Source organism: Argentina silus, assembly GCF_951799395.1.
Source record: "Argentina silus genome assembly, chromosome: 3".
NCBI lineage: Eukaryota > Metazoa > Chordata > Actinopteri > Argentiniformes > Argentinidae > Argentina > Argentina silus.
Window position 1 is genome coordinate 6042962 of NC_139657.1, and position 22675 is coordinate 6065636.

The 22675-nt window shown below is 44.0% G+C and overlaps 2 protein-coding genes and 1 long non-coding RNA gene across 5 annotated transcripts; 1 reads left to right on the forward strand and 2 right to left on the reverse strand.

The window, feature by feature from the left end:
* Nucleotides 1–2698: 2698 nt before the first annotated feature.
* Nucleotides 2699–5758, reverse strand: LOC310801870. The gene is made up of 3 exons (XR_014554123.1): nucleotides 5200–5758; nucleotides 4758–4858; nucleotides 2699–4560 (listed from the first exon to the last, which is right to left on the reverse strand). It is a non-coding gene; the product is annotated as an uncharacterized lncRNA (long non-coding RNA).
* A 2286-nt stretch (nucleotides 5759–8044) lies between these two features.
* gvin1l2 (GTPase, very large interferon inducible 1-like 2) lies at nucleotides 8045–16138 on the reverse strand. 3 transcript variants are annotated; one of them, XM_083666914.1, is made up of 4 exons: nucleotides 16052–16138; nucleotides 13855–13953; nucleotides 9024–13659; nucleotides 8045–8888 (listed from the first exon to the last, which is right to left on the reverse strand). In XM_083666914.1, exons 2-4 carry the CDS (start codon nucleotides 13904–13906, stop codon nucleotides 8747–8749), a joined length of 4830 nt encoding a protein of 1609 aa, XP_083523040.1. In that variant the 5' UTR covers nucleotides 13907–13953; nucleotides 16052–16138; the 3' UTR covers nucleotides 8045–8746. The 3 variants fall into 3 exon arrangements, with proteins under 3 accessions (XP_083523040.1, XP_083523041.1, XP_083523039.1); XM_083666915.1 differs by having other exon boundaries at nucleotides 13855–13991; XM_083666913.1 differs by lacking the exon at nucleotides 16052–16138 and having other exon boundaries at nucleotides 13855–16038.
* A 1532-nt stretch (nucleotides 16139–17670) lies between these two features.
* On the forward strand, nucleotides 17671–22420 carry LOC310802651 (uncharacterized protein). The gene is made up of 4 exons (XM_083667136.1): nucleotides 17671–17737; nucleotides 18427–18540; nucleotides 21808–21850; nucleotides 21980–22420. The coding sequence occupies exons 1-4, from the start codon at nucleotides 17684–17686 to the stop codon at nucleotides 22183–22185; spliced, it is 417 nt and encodes a 138-aa protein (XP_083523262.1). The 5' UTR covers nucleotides 17671–17683; the 3' UTR covers nucleotides 22186–22420.
* Nucleotides 22421–22675: the final 255 nt, after the last annotated feature.

A 22675-nucleotide genomic window follows, 5' to 3' on the forward strand; every position in this document is an offset into this window, starting at 1 on the left:
GGCATTCAAGCGATGATTGATTGGTATTAACAGGCCCAAAGTATGCCAAGAAAACATTCCCCACATTACACCACCTCCACCATGAGAAGGTGTGCAGGTGTTCTTAATAAAGTGTTCGGTGAGTGTACATTCTCTATGTCTGTGGCCGGTTCCGTTAGATATGTGAGACGTGATGTGCCTGTGTGTTTGTTCGGTATGCCCTGCATGCATGCCTGTGCCGAGTGTGTCCGTTGTGTGCGCACTCTCCATGCCTGTGTGTCCGTGTATGTGTGAGTGTGTGTATATTAGTTCACTTTGAGGTCAGTGGCGGGGCAGGCAGGGCAGGGAGAAGGTTCAGACCTCGGAAGGTTCCAGAAGGTACAGTGTACCACACAACAGAACAGGACCACTGGTTCTTTTTTTAAATTTTATTTTTTACAACTTTAAGAGGAACATTTCATAAGGGATTTTGGAAAGTGTATCAAACTGGATACAAAACAGAATCCCCCAAAACACTATGGCACTTCCGTGGTAAAAAGTTTCACTTTGTGCAGCTTTTCTTTTTCATTTTCAGATTGAAAGTGCCAAGTAATATTGTTACCACTGCACCCTACTCCTCTCATTCAGCTGCTATCCAAACTACTACTTGTTTTTGAGCATCAGACGTTATTGCCCTCCCACATCCTTGATGATGCCCTAAGATACAACTATAAATGAAAAGTGTTCCTGTCTCAGTAAATGTCTATGCCCGCGGTAGAGTTTATTCTTTAGCCTGAGGCTATGCCCATACTCAAACACTGTCAGGACAGATCAGTTTTTACACTGCGTTAACCCCATTGCCACCTTGGGTGTAATCGCAAGGCTATGACCCTGTGTGTGGGGACGGGGGACGGGGGACGGGGGACGGAAAGAGGAAATAAACAAAGACACGAATGAAAAAGTAAGGGATGAGAGGGTGACAGGGTGGAATGCAGAGATGTTGTTTTAGAGGCGGAGAAGAGAGGGGGCAGTGATGAGAGAGAGAGAGAGAGAGAGAGAGAGAGAGAATGAGAGAGAGAGAAATGACAGAACAAGAGAATGAGAGAGAGAGAGAGAGAGAGAGAGAAATGACAGAACAAGAGAATGAGAGAGAGAGAGAGAGAGAGAGAGAGAGAGAGAGAATGAGAGAGAGAGAGAGAGAGAGAGAGAGAGAGAGAGAGAAATGACAGAACAAGAGAATGAGAGAGAGAGAGAGAGAGAGAGAGAGAAATGACAGAACAAGAGAATGAGAGAGAGAGAGAGAGAGAGAGAGAGAGAGAATGAGAGAGAGAGAGAGAGAGAGAGAGAAATGACAGAACAAGAGAATGAGAGAGAGAGAGAGAATGAGAGAATGAGAGAGAGAGAGAGAGAAATGACAGAACAAGAGAATAAGAGAGGTTGAGAGTAAAGAGACACAAAGAGAGCAAGAGAGGGTGAGTGAAAGATAAAGCCCTCCAACTCTCTTATCACCTTGTCATCCTGTCGGGCTTTGGGTGCCAATCCTCTCATCTTCACCTGCAGAGGACAGAGAGAGCAACACTTCAGAGAGAGCAACACTTCATCCCCTCTCTGAAGAGCCAGTCTTCTATTACAACTAACCGCTAACCGCTAACCTCTCACACAGAACCCAATATAGATCTTTATACTTATGGTGGTCTGGTTTCAATTGATTTCCGCCCCGCTTACATCAATGTGAAGCATTTTTGAAAAACCGCCATTGGTTTTTGGTTGTATCGTTGTATATCACGTCATGACGGAGAATGTTAGATGCCGCAATGTCTAAATCCAAACATTGTATAAACATATGTGAAAGGATGTTGATAAAAAAACAAACAAATATTGCACAGTAGAATGTGCATCATACCATGTTGGTTAACCAACAGTTTTTATCATGAGTAGCAAATTAATTTCTTAACATTGGCAGTTGACAGTCAGCATCAGAGGGGTCTCGTTTTACAAATAATTGATTATTATTTATTATTGGAAATTATTGTAAATAATTAAAGATAATTATTATTGTAAAATATTATAAACACACTTCTATTATACTGAATACTACATGGAAATAGCTTTTAATGCTATTTAAAGTATATTTGAAATATGATGGCGACATATTATAATCACAATGTAAAAGAACATTTAATTTACCTACAAATCACCTCTTCATTTAGTGCAGTAAGTACACTTAAAGTACAAAAGAAGTGTCTCAATTTAACACAACTAAATACACTTAATATACTAAACGTAGTGCTTTAGTTAAACTTCTATGCAACTTTAATATATTTACTACACTATTGTTCCAAAATAGGACACACTTAGTATATACTTACTTATACTGCATATATATTTCAAAATGTTTTCACTTGATTGTGTCTACCTGTGTGTACCTTTTATTTAACAAACTGCTTGTTGCAGAGATCATTAATTTCATGTTCAATTTAGATAACACACTTCATTTCTGTCAATTTAGAAAATCACTTTTAAATGCAAGTCAGTTCAGACTGTATATCTTGACACCAACTATCTTAATCATAATGGAAGGTATTAATTGCCTACTCTGTTTGACTTGAGTAACCACCATTGAACACTTGTTTTATCTCATCACATGTTTTATTTCAAGTCATCTAATCACATTTTGTGTGTGTGTGTGTGTGTGTGTGTGTGTGTGTGTGTGTGTGTAGGTCATTGTAGTCCTCTCTTCTTTGTCCTTTTGCCTGAAGCTGTTGCTTTGCCTCTTTTCTGTCTGCAAAAGCTAGTTCACCTTGACCTGCAGACACACACACATACACGCACACGCACACGCATACGCACACACACACACACACACACACACACACACACACACACACACACACACACACACACACACACACACAAACGGTAAGACAGGGCACACACAGAGACCTTTACTCTATCAGATTAGATTGTCCAATAAGATCTTCTCAGCTATCTTTAAGTCATCATGAAGTGTTTGGATTGCTTGTTCCTAACCTTCTGGCAGCTTGAGGGGCAGCTCTGACACCTGTTCAGTCATCACAGGCTCGGTTCAGAGGTTGGCGAGTCAGGCTCATCCACTGGTGATGCTGTCACTGGAAGGTGTCTCCATGGTTCTTCTGGGCATACTTACCAGACAGTTGTGAGACCCTTCTCTCTGAGCCAAACCATATCCAAACCGTTCTGGGCATCACTTTCAAGTCACTGGAAGTTGTCTGCATGCTTATGTGTTGGGTGGGGCGGCGTGTACCCCACAAGACCCCTTTCTCGGAGCCACATAATGGAACAGCATGAGGTGCCGTTGGGACATCATAATGTCGTCCTCCTACTCTTTGCCAAAGAGTCTGGTTGTCATGGAATCCACTTACCTTCATGTGGGGCAGCTCCCCACTGCTCCTAGCATACTATACCATACAATGCCTCTTTCTTGAATTTCACCAATTTCGATTGGTTCACACCGGGCATCTTCAGGAACGACAGTGACAGAACAAAACAAAGCCCACTCAAAGCCTGCCATGTTGTCTCACAGCTGGAGAAGACTCACAGAGAGAGACTAGCAATATGAATAATTTTTCAATGAAACTGCAATGTGTGTTATATTAAAAGAAATTGACCAAAAAAGCAACCTGGTGGTGTAATAAAAGATCAAAGATCATTGTAAAACGAAAATGTGAATTGTTGGTTGGCTCAATTAATATTCTAACTTGAGAAAGGAGAATTACACTAACCATCACGAGTGTGCAATTCATCCCTCACCAGGGGAGTTCCTCAGGCGCACATCATGGTAGTCTCCTCCTCCGGTCATGTGTGGAGGGTGCAGACACTTGGCTCACGTGGTTAACCTCCTGGCTACCGAGGCCAATGAATGTAACCCTGTATGGTGTGTGTGTGCGTTTTGGAGTAATCTGTGTGTGTGTGTGTGTGTGTGTGTGTGTGTGTGTGTGTTTGGATTCCGCTATCTTGGAGTATGGGGGTCCAATTCACCCAGGCTTCTCCTGGCGCTGTGTGTAAGCTTTAGTTTTTTGTAGATGGTGTGTAGGATATCTTCTGTGTGGTATGGTAAGGTGGTGGCATAGCGTTTGTGTGTTTTGGACTAATGCGTGTGTGTGTGTGTGTGTGTTTGCATAGTCGTGTGTGTGGAGGCAGCCAGGACCCCTCTCTCTTTTAATGTGTGAGGGTGTATGTGTGTGGGGGGGTGCATGTGTGTGACTGTGTGTGTGTGTGTGTGTGTGTGTGTGTGTGTGTGTGTGTGTGTTGGAATCAGATGCATATACCACCTGGTCGTTTGTCTCTCTTCAAATCTCGGACGGTAAAAGCCTGGAGAGCTGGCTTACAGTTGACTTCAGCCAGTGTGGCTGAAGTCAACTTCCAGGGTGGGTGTCATGTCGCGGTCCGCTAATGTTCACTTCCTCAGAGGGTGAGCACAACACAGAAGTACAATCATGAAGGCCCTAACGGGAACCTGTAGCTGAAGCCTGATGATGTGTTGGTCGTCGTTCCCTCTGGGAAGTGTATGCAGGTAGAAGTGGAGCAGGGCAGCCTGGGGGGGTGACGTTACAGATGGCCTGCCTGTCAAAACAAAAAGTGCTATTAGGGCATAGAAATAGATGAAGTAGAGGTGATATATCTCGTCAACGTGAGAACAGATCATATAGGGCTAGTTATGACTTAGTCACAGATCTAAGTAGAGCTGATGTGAGTGAACCGTAGAAATAGATCAAGTAGAGCAGGTAGACTGGTACAGTAGGCCACTGATGGTGACTGACCCGTGATGGTATGGCTCCACTCCTTACAATGGATCCCCCCTCCAGAGGGCGCCGCTCAGTCTTCTGGCCTGAAGAGAGACAGAAAGGCCAGAGACAGAGGCCTGGCAAGAGGGAGGAGAAAGAGAGACAACCAAAACAATACCAAGGGAGTGAGAGAGTGTGTATGATGTGATTCGGAGTGAAATCTATGTCTTTGCGTGTGTTTGAGTGTGTAAGAGTAAAATGTGTCTGTGTCTGGAGAGAGTGAAGAGTGTGTGTGATTGTGTGTGCAATTTTGATATGTTCTATGTGACTGCAATCTACTGTGTGTTTGAATTCATTGAAAACATCGGAATAAAAAATTGCCAACAAAAAATAATGAAGTGTGTGTGTGTGTGTGTGTGTGTGTGTGTGTGTGTGTGTGTGTGTGTGTGTGTGTGTGTGTCTCACTGAAATTGCTTACCATGGCGGGGCTTGGCGGGTGGAGGAAGGGGCGCCCAGACTGGAAGGGGGCGCCGGGTGTGGGGCTTAGAGGAACCCCCTGCGGCCATGCCTCGACACCCTTCTGGTCCTGATCCGCTCAGTGGGAGGTGGGGTGGGGGTCAGTGGCACTTCTTTTATGTTCTTGATGCCCACGCCTTCAATGCTGGGGAGTGAGGTCCTGGGTGGGGCCGGGACCATTTCACCTGTCCTGATGCCCACGCCTTCAATTCTGGGGAGTGAGGTCATGGGTGGGGCCGGGACCATTTCACCTGTCCCGCTCTGATGCAAGAGTGGCAGGGCCTTTCTGCAGAGCGGAAAGTTGGCGGTGTTTACCCTGGAGGACTGGGGCCTCCAGGTTTTGCAGGATGGCTCTGGGGTGGCCATCTCAGGCAGTTTCAAAGCTTTGCGCCCTTTGGGCCTGGCCTGTGTGGGTGGACGGGGCTCGAAGACCACAGAGGGCACCAGAGGGAAGCAGGAGGGAGCCCTCTTGGGTAGCTTCTCCTGCCTTGTAGAAGTCTCTTTCTCTGTGATGGACAAAGCAGCAGCCCCCAGGATGGGAAGAAGATCGATTTTCTTTGACAACTTCATCCTTAGATCTGGATGTGACAGCTGTTTGAAGAGAAGAGGAAGAGGAGAGGAAGAGGAGAGGAAGGTCAAAAGATCAATCCATTAGGATAGGATAAACTTTAATGTCCCAGAGGAGAAAATTGTCTGTTTACAAAAGAAACACTCTGCATTACACACTTGACATATAAACAACACATACATTGCACATCCATGTCATACAAACAGGGAAGTACAGTTTGGCACTTTTAGACAGTTTCAGATTGAAATTCGAAGATGATACCGTCATTCACACCTAACACAAAGAAGTGAAACGTGACTTACCTCGTCGTCGAAGTCTTGTACAGAAATGATCAGTTACTGTTTTCTGCTTTATTAACCGCAAATGCCAACTATTTTATATAGGGAATAACTATTATGACGTCATCGTATATAAAGTCTGAACGCATTAACTTTGTTTCATTCTACTGCTGGACGATTGACCCGGAGACCGTCATTATAACGCTCTTTCAATGCATTTACTGTACAGTGTTCGTAGCAGCCAAGTTGTATAATCATAATATTCTACAGGCCTACAATTTATCATGTGGCGACTGGTACCCCGGTCCATGCGTCAAGAACTGTACTACACCGCTCTCCTGTGGTCGTTTGCGATTTTTACACCAGTATGTTCAGGATTTACAAAATCTCAATTTCCTTAATAATTCATTTGCTCACTGTGAGTTTTGTGTACATTTCCACAGCCAAAGACTATGAAAAGAATAGAGCGCTCATTGCTCTTAGTTCAACATAACGACTTATCACAGTCAGCGTAAGGAATGATTTCCAATTTGTTCGAGTATTTTAAATTCTTAAAAAATATATTATTTCGTAGATATACGCCTATACAGTCCCCGATCTCAAACCTATTGAGATGTGTATAATCAGGGCCCAATATTTCAAACCTTTTAATCTGGATCAGAATGATCCGTTTTCTTTTTTGGCATCCAGATCGACCTGCCTATTTCCCCTATACTACTCAAAATCTGCCAGATAGATCGCAAAAAAGAATCATTATGATCATTATGATCTAGATTAAAATAATACTTCAATCAATCAATTCATTAATTATCAAGTGATTAATCAATGTAATGATTGTTCATAATTTTTAATATAGAATAAAAAACTGATTTAAGGTGTTTCAATTCAACACTTTTAGACAGTATCAGATTGAAATTCGAACACGATTCTATCATTTACACCCAACGCAAACAGCACAGGCCCATTACAGTGAAGTGAAAAGTGACTTACGTCGTCGTCGACGTCGTGTACAATAATGAGCAGTTGTTGATTTCTGCTTTATCAACCGCAAATGCCAACTATTCAGGGACTAACTTTTATGACGTCATCGTATATAAAGTCTGACCGCAATAACTTCGTTTAATTACTGCTGGACGATTGACGGGACACCGTCATTATAACGCTCTTTCAATGCATTTACTGTACAGTTTTTGCTTTTAACACGTGAAAATATGCTGCCTCAGTAATGTTTCTCATATCAGAGACATATTTGAGACATATTTAGTCCACTCATTTCCCTGAAAATCAACCAACCTGATCTCTTGCGATAAGGACGCATTTTCCGATTGTTCACGCCACAGAATGTTTACGTATACTTGACCACGTGAATTATGAATTGCTTGGCGGTTAGTCAGCATTTTGCATTAACTTCGAGTGTTTAACGTTAGGGTAAATTGTCGAGGAAGTCATTAGCAAATATTAGCATAAGCAACCAGAATTAGCACAAAAAAATATGTTTGTTTATGTTTAAAAAAGTAGTGTCAATTGCGATTCGAACCAGCGACGCTCGGGTTGCAAGTCAGGCAGTTTCATATCCAAATATAATGAAAATCACATGCTTCACATGACCTCATTGACATTATAGTGACATTTTACCCCATATTTATTTTTCTCATCTATCCGGTTGTCCAGTGTACTTATTATCAGAAAAAGTATTTATTGACAACATTTGAACATTCTAGATATCTTACTTGCTCTCTGAAGCATCGCTGTGAAGCACAATTTTGCTCTGATTAAATTCCCAGAACAGCTTTGTCCTAAAAGCCGTGATTATGGTTAGTGTGGGTGTTTCTGTGTCATTCAAAAGCTTGATCAACAAAATAATTAAGTATTACCTGCAATTTCGTTGCCTAATTATGGCCTACATGGGGCAAATAAACATGCAGCTTTGCATATGCATATTGCAGGTGGAAGAGAAAGGCAGCTGTAAGGGGAGTTTATTTGCACTGAAGAAGCAATGGCGTAGCCATGTGTCTGATTCAGTATATGAACCAACACAGGAATGGTTGATTTATAACCTAACTGTGACATGGCGAGGTAGGACCTAGGAGCAGAGATGAGGCAAGACAAGGAAATGATGGTGCAGATCAAAATAGATCACTTCACTGAAAAAGTCTCAAATGTACGGTACAAAGGAAAACTTGGGAAAATAACAAAGTCCTTGACTAGGGATCTAACACATGAGACAAGCACATGGCAAACAAATCAAGCTTCTACAAAGAGACAATTGAAAACACACCTATCTAAAGGAAAGTTTTAACAAGACAGAATAATAAAACACCTGAGTGTCATTTAGTCTCTTGGGCGGTCTCTGCCACCCCCGCAGTGGTCAGACGGATCCATGACACTAAGAGGCATGACATTTTTTTTTTTATTGTAATGTGGGTGTCTGTTTCCTTCCTGGCATGTATTATTTAGTAGTACACAATCTCTCAGCAAGTATTGTGTGGCTGTGAAACTCTGTGCTCCCTCATCAATCCACTTTATCATCAGTATGTGTCATAAGTATGAATCCGCTAGTATGCATGCAACAACAGTGCACACTCACTCAGCATGTTTTCTATAACAGTGTACAATCCATCAACATTTACAGTATTGGTGGTATTGTGTTGTAGCAGTATCCGTTAACATTGCTCTGTGTGGAGAGCCTCTCTCAAGCTCTCTAGAGCCTCTTCCTGTGTGATCTTCTTCCATTCCTCAGGCAGCTGGGCAGGCTCCCGCTGGTACTCCTGGGCAAATCTGCTGTTGAACCTCACCAGTATGTACCTGCAAATGAAAAGTATAGATATATGTTGAAACACATCTAATTGAAAACAGTGCAATACTAAAACATGAATAATAATCTAAGAAAGGAGGGATGTTGGTGGGCCAAAAAAACAAACATAAACAAACGGCACACACCTCCAGTAGGCACTGTGCCTCTGGCTATCAGAGTCCTCTGGGGGGATGCTCCAGTCTGGGTAGAGGGAGTAGTATTCTCTGTAAGGGAGAGACTGGCCCCCTGTGTCCTTGTTGAGGAACAGGTTTTCTCTGGCCATATCAGACGGGCAGGTGCTATGTGAGAGAGAGGAGGAGTCTGTGCAAGCGTAGGACAGCATGCCCTTGGGCCGGTGGAGCAGAGCTCTGTGCACTTCATGGTCACTCTCGCCTGCTTCACAGGGGGCCTTGCAGAAAGGGCACTGCTTCCCACACCCTCTCACCCTGTTGAAGAGGCTTTTCTGGGGCATGCCGGGATGGGCCTGTAGGACCTCGGCAACAACACTGTTCTGGGAAAACTGAGCTAGCGCCAGCCGCATCTCAGCCAGGGATTCCAGCAGGCAGGTGACAAAGCGGTCCCATTCAGTAGTAATATGAAAGATTGGCCCCTGTAAAGGGTCCTGGCTGACTGTCACATCTCCATCCGCCTCCAAAGCGAGACACACCTTCTCCAGCAGCAGTTTGGTATCACTCTGCACCCCGCTCACACCCTCTGATGTCTGGCTGATGGCCGCTGCCATCTTGCCTACGATTTCCCCCAGGCGCTGCTGCCTCCACTCTTCTAGCATGGCGGAGCCTGTGATGTGCCCCACTACCCTGTCCTGGATCCTCTTGAGGCTGAAGCTGTTGTAGGAGAGCAGGTACTCCAGGAAGCTCTCAAAGCTGTCCTCCTGCATCAGTTCCTCCAGGAGGCTGCGGTTGAAGGCCTGAGGGGAGAGGTACTGCGTGTTCTCACTGCTAACCATCTCTTCCATGATACAGTTCCCCAGGGGCCTGTAGATATAATCCAGGGCTGCCGGTTTAAAGACCATGGTTATGAAGGCCCGGGCCACCCTTTGACATTGGTCCCTCTTGCGGAACTGGTAGACAAACTCCCCAAGGCACCTGTTCTTGGTTCCATTGAGATACACCAGGAAGTCTCGGTCCCTGGCATAGCGGTCATGCATCTCCTGGAAATCACAACATGCATGACTACAGAGGTAGACTTTTAGATCCACCTCGAACGCAGACCTGATTTCCATAGGTTTTGCCCTTAACGCCTTGTCAATGTTTTTTAGCAGCTCAGTGATGTAGCTGTCTGAGAAGTCTGCTATTTCAGCTGATTTCTCTGCCAAAAACCCATTGTACTCTTTTATAATTCTGGAGACTAAGCGATGAGCCTCTAACTTCTGCAACCTGTTGTTCTCCTCAAACATATGCTTTAACCTGCTGCGGTAGCCAAAATGCTCATCGTAAACAATAAAGTATGTTGTGTTATCTTTGCACACATCATCAAGCTTCTTCAAGTGTTTTAGTAGTCCACGACTGGTGAGGTTCTTTTTCAGTACTTCAGTCACCCTAGTGGTGATGTCTTCTTTCTCTGAAGGTCTAAAATCAAAGTTGGACAGTGTGTCAGACCACACAGTCTCAAAGTCCTCTTCTAGCTGATTGTCACCGAGAACAGAGTTGTTGATCTTGCAGCTCTCCACCAGTGAGTGAAGCTTGGTCTCCTGTTTGGCCTCTAAGACTGTCTGAAAGCTTTTCAGCTTAGTGGTGGAGTAGTGATTCTCTGTGGCAGACTCTAGTTTTTCAGTCACCTCATGGATCATCTGCTCCTGGAGTGTGTTCAGATAGTTTAAAAAGTTTGGCTTGTATGTCTCAATGTATGTTATGTGAAGGTCATCCTTCTTCAAGTACTCCACCAGTCTAGATCGGATTTTGTCCACCTCTGCTTTGACCTCTGTCCTGGCTTCCTCCTTCAACACATCCAGAGGATTGGCTTTATCTCCCCTCTCCAATGCCAACACCTTGCAGGTGATAATTCGCTCCTGAGCACCTGAGAACCAGCTCTCCAAGTGTTCTGTCAGAATCTTCTCCCACTGAGAGAGCTCCGTGCAGAGCATACAGAAGGCCTCAGCCACTTCGGTATTCCTAAACCCAATGGATAAAGTCTCCCCTTGCACGGTCTCCCATACACCACACAGGCGGACAGTGAACTCTGACAGACCGGTGGCTTTCGACTTGGCTGCACACTTTGTCAGTGCCTGAAATAGGCTCTGCTTCAACTCCAGAATGGCCTTGCTGTACTCTTTGTCAACCGGGACAGAGAGAGAGGTGTTCTGCCAAGGCCCAATCAGGCAAGGGATGCTGCTATTGACTTTCTCTGTGGAGTTTTTATGCTCAGGTGCAGCTGGTGCTTCGTCAGCCTCTGTCTCTAGGATCTGAATGACACGTTTGAGCTGTAAGGACAGCAGCTTACTGTCCAGTCCTATGCCCTGGGTCAGGAGCTGGCATATGGGCATGGCACCTGATTCTCTGGCACGAAGGAGAGCATTCACTGTCACCGCCAGGGTGGTCTGCATTTTAGTGTCCCCATCTGGGGGCATGCTGTGCAACATGATGTCACTCAATCCTGTGACCAGAGTAGCCATTTCATTGTCATGCTCCAGAGTGTCCCCTTGCTTAGCCATTCCTGGAGGGCAGAGTCCCTCAACATCAACCATCAGCAGGAAATCACATTCCATGTCCTTCTTCAGGTTGTCTGGGAGGCTCAATGCCAGCATGTATGCCCCTCTGGTGCACCGTCTCCGTTCTTTGGGGAAGTTCACCCCAAACAGGGCAGAGAACACCTCAGCGTTCCTGGCGCCACGGACTCCAAATGTTGTCACCACGCGGAACCTGACACCCTCTGGCTGCAGCCGGCGGTTTAAGTCGGCCAAGACGCAGCCCACCCAGCATTGGGGCACAGCGGACGCATCACCGTCCAGGAGCTCTAGGGGGACACCGTAGAGAAGCAGGTCTGTGGCAACACTGGGGAGGCGCAGGACGTTGTTGTACCCGCTGCTGGAGCTGCTGTGGGTCAGTTCAAAGATCAGACCCATTTCACGCAGGAAGTGCTCCAGGCCAACAAAAGAAGGCTCCAACTCCAGATGCTGTTCCTCAGGTTCCTGTTTCACCTCCTCCACTGTTGAGCCTGTGGTGAAACTGTTGTCATCTTTTTCTCCAGGCTCCTCGATAGCTTCCTTCACAGCTTCTTCTTCAGGCTCATTGTTGATTCCATTCACTATTTTACCTTCAGATTCTACAAGTGAATGTTGCCTTTGCTGCTTTGCTTCTAGCCTCAGCCTCATCCAGCTGAGAAAATAGGCTCTCTCCATCTTGTCTGCAGTGCAGAGGGCATCGATGAAGATCGTCATGGCTACAGTCATCTTGTAGCTTCCCAGCTTTTGGAGGAGACTTTGCTTTTCTGTTTGCAGTTGCTGGTTTACATCCTCTCCTGCATCTTTCTGCCGGCTCTTCTCTTTCTCTACCTCTGCCAGCCTTTTCCACACAGCCCCCTGTAAAGGCAACTGCTGCTCCCTATATTGGGCTGCACCCACCTCTAGTCCCCTAAGCACTTCCTCAACCTGCGCCAATGCCTTCCTACACACCTCTCCCTCATCTACACTCAGGCCTAGCTCCTCAGCTACACTTGATGCAGCCTCTAAGGTCACAGAGCTCAGCTTTTCTGGCATTAGGTTATTCAGGGCCTCTTTCAGACTATCTGCTAGTTCGTCCTCACTAATGCCACACCCAGACAGAACTGCACCCTCAGGTAGAACTAGATACTCTCCTAAATTCTCAATAGTGACCCCATTACCATCCTTCTCAACCTCCTCTATAGGATCAGAGAGGTCTATGAGAATGATCTGGCTGGCCACGCTCTTCCAGGAGGCAAGCAGGTGTCGTTCCTTCTCCTGAATGTTCCCACAGAACACAACGACTGCTGATGAGGCGCGGCAGAGGAGGCTGAGTTGTTTCTCATGTGCAGCGGCGTCACCACGGAGGTTAGCAATCGCGATGGGCTGAGGGAAAACGTCTCGGCTGGTATCCCCAGAAGGGAGGTACCAACATAACTCCACAAGACCGTTGGAGAGCGTGTGAGGCAGCTGACCTCCATCCATTCCCCGATGGAGAAAGCACTCCCTGGGTCGCTGTGGGCCACCCATGATTTGGTTCAGCATGTGTGACTTGGATACACTGCAGTGGCCGAGCTTAACACAAGAAATCAATGGCATCTGAGTGCTGGCCAAGTCCCCCTCCAGTACCCCACTGGTACCTGCTGGGGAATATTGCCTCCACTGGCCCACCACACCCCTCAGAGGCCAAAGGAGGAAGCATCCCTGCTGGTCTGGGTTCATGGGAGGCAGCAGGAGTGGCACAGCAAACTGGCACTGCACCATGCGTAGAGTCATCTCCTGCTGCAGGAAGCTGTTGGCAGACATGTATACGGCCGTCACCAGATCCAGGGGGTTGACGGGACACTGAGAGTCCTTGCCCAGCCCAGGAAAGGTATCATTTCCAGGGGTATCAGTGAAGTCATCAGGGGGGGCTTGGCAGCAAGGGCTTCGGGCTTTGGGGTTGAGCAGCCAGAGCTGCTGGAGGAAGGTGCGGGGGAGGTATTTAGCCACCAGGGGGGGTTGGTTTTCCAGACTCCAGGTGCTGATATCCAGCATGGCTGCCTGATCCAGTGGTTTAGTCCAGAAGGCCTCTAGGCCCAGTTTAAACAGAACCTCCTTCTGGGCATTGTCCACTTGAATCTCTGAAACATGGAAACATCAGTCAGTAAATGATAATCATATAAATAATATCAGTATCAAGCTCAATCAAAAGCATTATATTAGCTCATGAGGATAGTAGTGCAAACTGGTGTATAACCTTAGTTAATATGTCTCATAATACATTTTTGAAACCTTCAGTCTAAAAGAGCCATCCCATCCTGAACTTGTGGACTTACTCTTCTTCTTGCTGCTTAAACGTTTTTTGGAGATCCTGCGGTTCACAGACATGGTAGGGCTGGATGTGTACCAGGTAGTCGGTGATGTGTCTGGGATGACTAAGGGAAAGCACAGTGTTAGTGCCCTGTGAGTTCTCCTAATAGGGAGTGAAGACAATGGTTCATTATTCCCACCTTGTATTATTCTTTGAAAAGGAACCCTAATATTTGTGTGTGTGTGTCTGTTGGCATACTGTAGCAAAGTACTGAACAGTGACAAAGTACTGAACATTGGCCGATCAGAGTTAGTTATTTATAGTTAGTTAGAGTTAGTTAGTTAGTTATGGCTTGGTTATGCCTACCATTGAAAATGCCAAATCGCCTTCACTCATTTCTCAGCCGTTTGACCATCGATTTGTATGCCATTTTGTATCTCTGCTCACCATGCTATTGTCTACACACTCCCCTAAATATTGTAACAATTAGTTCAACCATTTTCATTTACCAGGTACCTTAAAAAATTAGCATAAACATTAAGACAGTTTTCTAGTCAGACTTACAGCAATTTCTACACAATCAATTAAGCTTTCGGGTTATGTCCCAGGAGCATCAGGTTATGTCCCAGGAGCATAACATCACAACCGAGATAAGTTCATAGGTAATACAGTTTTTATTAAATTGCAAAATATTGCATTCACGTGCCCATAGACGATGCATGGTGAAGATCAAAATGCTCAGTGTTTTGATGAATGATGGTCTACATCACGACATCTAGTGAACAAGAGGGAGATTTCATGTGGGATACAATCTCATTAAGAGGTTTATCTGACATTGGGTCAATGTATCCGATTCAAACACCACTTGGACATTTCTAATAGGACAGGAGGTTATGAGGTGAGCTAAGCTGCCTCTGTCACTCTGCCCTCGGTCCTTTGTTGGCCAATTTTTTTAGATTAGATTAGGATGTCACTGAGGCTCTGTGTGGAACCTACTCAGCAGGTTTTTCCTGTCTTCTTTATCTCTCTGAAACGGCTCATTAGAGCAGGACTGGACTCTCTTCCCCTTGTGCACTTCAATAATCACAGCATTAAACCCACACGCCACGAAGTAACACAACGACACCACTCAGTTTAGCTATCATCTACGCTCACCTGATCAGTCGAGTATAACAGTCTAGTATAATATTATTAAAGGTCTAGGAGTATGGTATGTGTCGAGGTTACATTGATGAACAAGTGTATGAGCTGGTCCCCTGGATAGGGTCATGTGTTATTGACATTTGATATACTAGTCACGCAAATCTAATCATGTGTTTTTGCTTTTTATTTTAGATTTTTTTCATACTCTTTTCTGGGGACAGTGTGCTGATCACTGGAATGTGTTATTTGTATTATGTTTAGTTTATTGTGTCTACATACTCCTGTGAGGGATTGTTGGTGTCTTAACACAACTGGACACAAAATAATTAATGAATTCATAAAATTAATTAATGAATTCATTCATAAAATATTCATTCATACAGTAGGTTAAGAGTAGGTTAAGACCCTGAGATAGAGATACAGTTAGACAACAGGCAGGCAATATAGAGGTGACTGTCCTCTTAAATATCTCATTAATTGGATAAAGTACTACGCTTCACACATAGCCAAGAGACTAGAGTTAATCTGTACTTGTGCCTTCAGAGAGATGATCAAACAATGACCCAGAAATGCAGTAGCCAACAAGAATGGATGGACAGTCCATGCAAGAACATCCAGAGTCGCTATGTCTGTCTGGATCCTAAGTGTCCTTAGGATTTCCTAAGTTCCTCATTAGCCATCCAAGAATTGGAATGAAATCAAATGGAAATCCACCTCCACCTTCTTCTGAATATAGGGAGGTTACTAATGATATATAGACTATTGCCTTTGTGAATATATTTTCTTATTTTCCAAGGTTGAACAAAACAGTGTCAAAAATTCCAAAACGATTGATAACTAACTATAATTTATAATGTATGTCCTGTATCGTATACATGTTATTCTATGATTCAAAATATGTGTTAAAGTTTAATGAAGAAACATCTGCAATAGCCTTGGTTACCAGCTCTGACTGTTTGTTAGGATAACCAGAGACAGAGAGTTTATCTAAAGCAAAGCCAGAATCATGGTTCACACCTCTAGTTGTTTAGAGAGTTCATTTAATATAAAATGGTTTTCATATGAAAATGAGTGCTTACCTGTAATGTATCCTTCCTCACACAACTGGTGGAGGAACAGGAGAATAGATATAACCAGAACAGGTTGGCCATGAAGGAGCAACTCTCTCTATCTCTCTCTGAAGGGGAACTTTTATACCTGTGCTTTGTGTTGATAACACATTCCTGCACGACATATCATACGTCATAATTTATAATACAGAAACCAAAATGCGTACGCACACAAATGAAGACAGACATAAAAAAATGCACATCAGGAAAAGCCATCTTTAATTTTAACTGGTTTGGCAAGAGTAGCAAGTGACATATTTACATATGTAATGCCTCAACTCCACCTCCCAACCTCATAGCCAGTTGCAGTCTACTGTCTTAATTGCTCTATGTGTTTGTTTATTAGTGTTTTCTTGGCGCTGTAATAGAGACAGGTGATATAGATACTGGATAGTGCTGCCACTTGTTTGTAGCCTACCACTCCACAAAAGAAGTTCCCTCACAGGAAAAAATAGGTTATTGTATTGTATTGTATTGTATTGTATTGTATTGTATATCTAGAGCTCAAACTTGATAACAACCCTACTGTAACACAATAGACCTGACCGGATTAGCGGCACACAGACACCAGCGAGTAAGATTACAACAGGCTGATTGGCGAGGGTCAAAGGTGACTCCAGTGACAACATGACGCACACTGATCTATGTGAGATAGATCTAGATGTGATGATTAGAATCAAATTGTTCACATTACTCCCCTATTTGTCTTGATGCAGCCAGTCTGCATTCCTTACCTAGAAATCCATGTTGGTTGACTCTCAGCCCGGCTTCCTAATTAAGGGTCATGAGGAGGCAGCTGAGGTGAAGCTCCCATTCAACAACAATTGCATTTCCAGAGAGCTCATCCATGGGTTTTGCAACCACCGCAGTGGTATCTTTGTCAAGGCTCCATTGTGTTTCCCCTGGAAGTGTCTGTACTGTAGGTGGGCCTTTGATCAACTTGTGCTTATTTCAAAGTAAAAGTGACGCTTACTGAAGGAGTCAAGAATTCCAAAGCACTAAACAACTCCTTGTTTAGTAACTGCGTCTTTTTTATTTTTAAAGAAGCAAAAGTTGACCAGGGCCCACCCACAGACTTCTGGCGCCTATGACCCATGAACCTATGCTTCTGTACTACCTGTATGTGTGTGTGTGTGTGTGTGTGTGTGTGTGTGTGTGTGCGTGCGTGCGTGCGTGCGTGTGTGTGTGTGTAGAGCTTTCTTGACGTCAGGGAGGTGAAAGCGGCACCCCTGAAGGATAAACTTTGTGCGCAGAGGAAACGATTACTGGCTCTCTATTTCTGTACCACAAAGCTCTTTAATGGTCTTAGTCTGCCATGTCAGAGAGTGGATGACTGAGGCAGAGAACATGGATTGAAGGGTGTGTGTGAGTGTGTGTTTGTGTATGTGTAGGCGGTTGTGTGTTTGTGTGTGTGTGTGTAGGGCTATTCCCACAAAGCAGCCCTCCCTCACTCTACGCTGATCTTCTGGTTGCTCAGACCTGTCCCAGTGTACCGGACACTACACTCTTTCTACACACTTTCACAGCTGGACTGAGGAAAGAAGATAGAGAGGAGATATTAAAACACAGGACTGACACCGACTCAAAGCAATCGTCGCCACGATGTTGGTCACCATGCTAACAGCTATGTACATGATGGTTCGAGCGGTTGAGTCGGTAAGAAGACATCTGTTGATGAATATGATTGAGCAATTGTTTATCAAATAAAAAAACAATCAAATAGGAACAAATGCATTTAAATGATCTTACATCTTAAGTGTTTTCTTTCCTATTCATTCAATATATGCCATTTATCCAAAGCAACTTACATTACATTCTATGTGACTTCAGTGTATCTTTGTTAAACATCTTAAATGCCATAGATAGCTTTTAGACCAGAAAAAACAAGAAAATAAATAAAAGTGACAATATCAAATGCCGTCCAAAGTGCTCTTCAGGAGTCGTTCCTGCGGTGTCCTGTATAGCGACTAATGCAATGCTCCTGTGTACTATGTCAATTATACATTCTTATTTAGCTTTTGTTTCCTAACCTTAGGCATATGCAATGTTAAGAAACTCAACGCAAAATATAATTTCAAAACAAATGCAGGATATCCCTATTGGTTGTAAGATTTTTTTTTTCTCGAGAGAATCTAATTGTATCAAGTACACTTAGTTAGCTGGATAGTTTTGTTATTAAACATAGATTTTGTAAGAAAGCACTGTAGAAGTTAGACTTTTGCAAATTCTATAAAATGAAGAAAGTGAACAAATATGATCCTAGAAGGCCTGGATGAATGTTCTTTCTCTCTCTCTCTCTCCCTCACACACACATACACCTGTAATCTTTAATTTCTCTCTCCCAGTTAGGAGTGAAGTGGGTGCGCCAGGATCCTTTGCCTTACATCGTGTCCCAGCCTCTGCCCTGGCAGGTGCACTGTGTGTCTCGCAGCCGGAGGAGCAGCAGCAGAGCAGATGAGGTCAGTGCTGTAAACAACCCGGAGATCACCATCTGATCTCACACACACACACACACACGCAAAGATGAACACACACACACACACACGCACACACACACACACACACACACACACACACACACACACACACACACACACACACACACATGCACACACACACGCAAACATGAACACACACACGCAAACATGAACACACACCCACACACGCACATGCACACACGTGTCACGTATAACACTGTTAGATAGTTGTGTAATTTCTTCCGCAGCAACACAATAGTTTTCAGGTTTGCAATGAGATGAAATAAAGAGATCTGAGGGTCTACGTCTTTTGGAGAGGGTACTTTATTCGATGTTACAAAGAAATGATATTTCAGGCTAGCAGGTTATCTCTCTCTCTGTATATAGACTAAAATATATAGACTTGCAATGGAATTGCAGGGCCCACTTTCCCCAGCATCTGGTGTTATGTCTCTGCGTTGTGTACTGGATACGAATGATGTTTCACTAGGGGAAAGGTGAGAGGCCCATAGAATATTATACAATTCCAACAACACCTGCACCTTCTACATGAACCCCTCTCAGAATCAACTTCTTCTCTTCACCCCTGTTCCTATCATCAACCCTCTGTCCTCATCTCACCTCTCCCACATGAACTCTGTAAGGTAGATAAGGGCTTAAAGCCACAGTGGTTGGATGTCGTGCTCATAATAAACATTTAAAAAAACTCAAGGGGGTTGTGATCATCAACAGAGTTGACCCATTTTGTTAATAGGCATAAGTGTCACAAAATATATAGTCTGAAGTTATGCCTTATAGTAGAGACGGCTTTTTGTTTACAAAGCATGTTTAACCTTTGATATTCATATTTTCTCGACATAAGAGACATGTTTCAAAAAGATAGCAATACATTGTGAAATCTTGGCTGTTTCCCAAAACCCTCGTTGCACTTCAAAACTTAAATTAAACCCTAAAACTATCAACATATTTTGCATACATTGTTTACCAACAGGGGTCTGGCCAAACCCCAAGATTGAAAACATAAAAAAAAATCTTACAAATTCGTGAAGAATTGGAAGCTTGGAATATATATACGTTTTTTACACCCTAAAAGTACCATCTGGGGTCTGGCCAGACTCCTGTTGGGAGCTTGAGGGTTTTAGTGCTTCAGACCACTTATACAGCAGCAACGTCCATCGTAAGGTAGATTTTTTCTACCGATCACTTTACACCCACAACATACCCATCAAACATAAAATGCATACGTTTATTCACTTCCCTAAAAAGACACTCGTCTAGGCAACTTTGATAAAGTTTGCAGATGTCTTTGCAAACAAACATATTCAATGTTGTTTAAATTTCACCAATTGTCAGAAAGTTAATTACTAGTCTTTGTTGTCGAAATAGCAAGGAAATGTAAAATAAATTCATCAAATACGCCTTTTATCGGACCAGAAAGTAATATGTCAGAATGATTAACTCCTTCAATGTCCATAGTGCTTAGCGCTACTAAGCTAAGATGCACGTTAGTAAACACAAGTGATAGATGTTTGTGCTAGCACGGTACTTATGGATGTAAACAAACCAGGTAGTAGCTAATTCGGAAACAATAACCTATAGTAAACATATAGTAAACATTCATGCAACGGTTTCACAAGTGAAGTCATTTCAGATTATCTCCTTTTTGATCTGTTGTGACTGACACATTGAGCCGCTGGTGCCTAAACCACAGTCTAAGTCACAGCCTCACCCGCTGCATAGCTTGGCTTTCTTGACTCAACTTCCATCCAGGCATTGGTCACATGTTCCAGCAGGAAGATACATACAAAATATATAACCTGGTAATTACTGACAGATAGCATGATATACATCTTGACAAGGCTACACTCGGCCTATATCAAATATCTTGCGTGATGCATGACTTAACGAAATGTAATGATTTTGAAATCCCCCCTCATCCTCGTGGTCTCTTTTCACTGAACTTCGCCCCGAATTAGGAAGAGTGGTATGGTACTAGCTTTATGCAAATGACCAACAACATGAAACTGCAATTCCAAACTGGAATGTTGGGGGCCGAGACAAAAGTGCCAATGAACATTAGTTTTGAGTTTTGGTGAATAAAAAATCATCTCGGGGACAGAGAAGGACCTCAGAAATGGAGCTACATTGTTTAGAGACAGGCAGGCAGGCAAGAAAGGTGGCAAACAGAAAAAGAGAGACACATAAGCAGACAGACAGACAGACAGACAAACAGAAAGAGAAAAATAGACAGGCATAGGCAGGGATGATAACAGACAGACACGACAGCAATACAGACAGGACAAGTCCTCTTCCTCCACCAGTAGGTGACCTGTAATCCTCATTAAGGGGATTTACCATCAGAGGGCTAATATTACCCTGCCTGAGGAAGGAGTGTGCATCTGCTAGAGGTCACACAAGCCTTCCGATGTGTGTACAGAACATGTGTTGAGACAACTTGATTTAATGACGTAAGGCTGTACAGAGCTCCCCCTGCAGAGTCTGTTCGTTATTTAATAGGAAGAAAATATCAATGTCTTATGAAAACCTATATTGTGCTTGAGATGCGTACTGGATTAGAAGCATTTTGACGTTTCATGTTTCTAGCACACCTTGATCAAAATGTATGTCGAATTAACTAGTTGAAAGAATTGAGTTCGACTTCTTGTGTGCCTTACCAATGAAATGCTAGAGAGGGCGCCAAAGTCATTCTCACGCATTGTGAGACAAAATTGTGACATTGCATAACTCTTTAACCCTTTTCAAACCCATTATCATGATAGAATGATTGATTTAGAGTTCCTCAACAACCCATTTTGATCCATATATTTACACCGTGTCATGGATTTTGCACATTTTTGCAGTGGACGATGAATGCCACAGGCAACATCAGGACTCTACAACACCAATGACATTGCCAGCGTACTGTAACTTTAGTATGCCCCCACCCTAAAGACTGCGACACATACTGTAACTTTAGTATGCCCCCACCCTAAAGACTGCGACACATACTGTAACTTTAGTATGCCCCCACCCTAAAGACTGCGACACATACTGTAGCTGTATGTCTGTGAGTCAGGCTCTAGAGGTATGGTGGCATTCTAAGAATGACTTGTCAGGGCTATTCCACACAAGACAACCCACTCTCCCTCTATCTGTGTATGTGTGTTTGTGTGCGTGCATGTGTGAAGGAGAACCAAAAACACCCACCCAAAGTAAGTGTGTCCGTGTCCTCTTCTTTTGTCCTTCCAGTTCGATGGCATGCGGAGGAACAGCATGGGTGTGTACAGAAAGAGTAAGTAACACCAGTTCACTGGAAAACCAACAGGTCTACAATGATTAAGTTCACAGCGACCCATATAACAGAGGGTCTGCTCAAAGGCCGACTAACGTATATGTGCTTGAACTTCAATCATTGATACAGATACATTCTCTAACGCAACGATGGCTGTTGCCAATGCCTCTCTGGCTATCCCCTGTCTTCTGTCGTGCCCAGACTCCAGCGCCAGTAACGGCCAGTGCACTCGGCCTCTCAGCCCCTCCTCCTCCGGCAGCGTGGACAAGGCTGCTGTCACCATCCAAAACCAATACAGGAAGTATCAACAGAAGAAACAGAAGGAGTGCAAATAGAGTGGCGTCAACAGGCTCCGCAAGGGAGGGGGGGGGGCGGGGTAAGAGATGGATGGATGGACGGAAGCATGGATGGGATGGACAGATGGGCAGATACACAGGCAGAGGACGGACAGACAAGACAGACAACATACACGTATGCACACACACACACACACACACACACACACACACACACACACACACACACACACACACACACACACACACACACACACACACACACACACACACAGACATCCCCCACAGAGAATAGGACAAAACATTTATCCAACTTGCATTACATCATGTACAGTATGTAATGAATAGCCTAGAGATCAACTGACAACAAATATCTGACCAATATCTGACCAATCTGACCAAGTAGCACACTTAGACTGTGTTACTGAATATCCTTGATATACTAATGTATTATTATGCATTATTATTGCATCTGTGAAGATGATTGTACTCTGTCGTTTGGGTGATTGTGAGTGCACAAGTGTCTGTG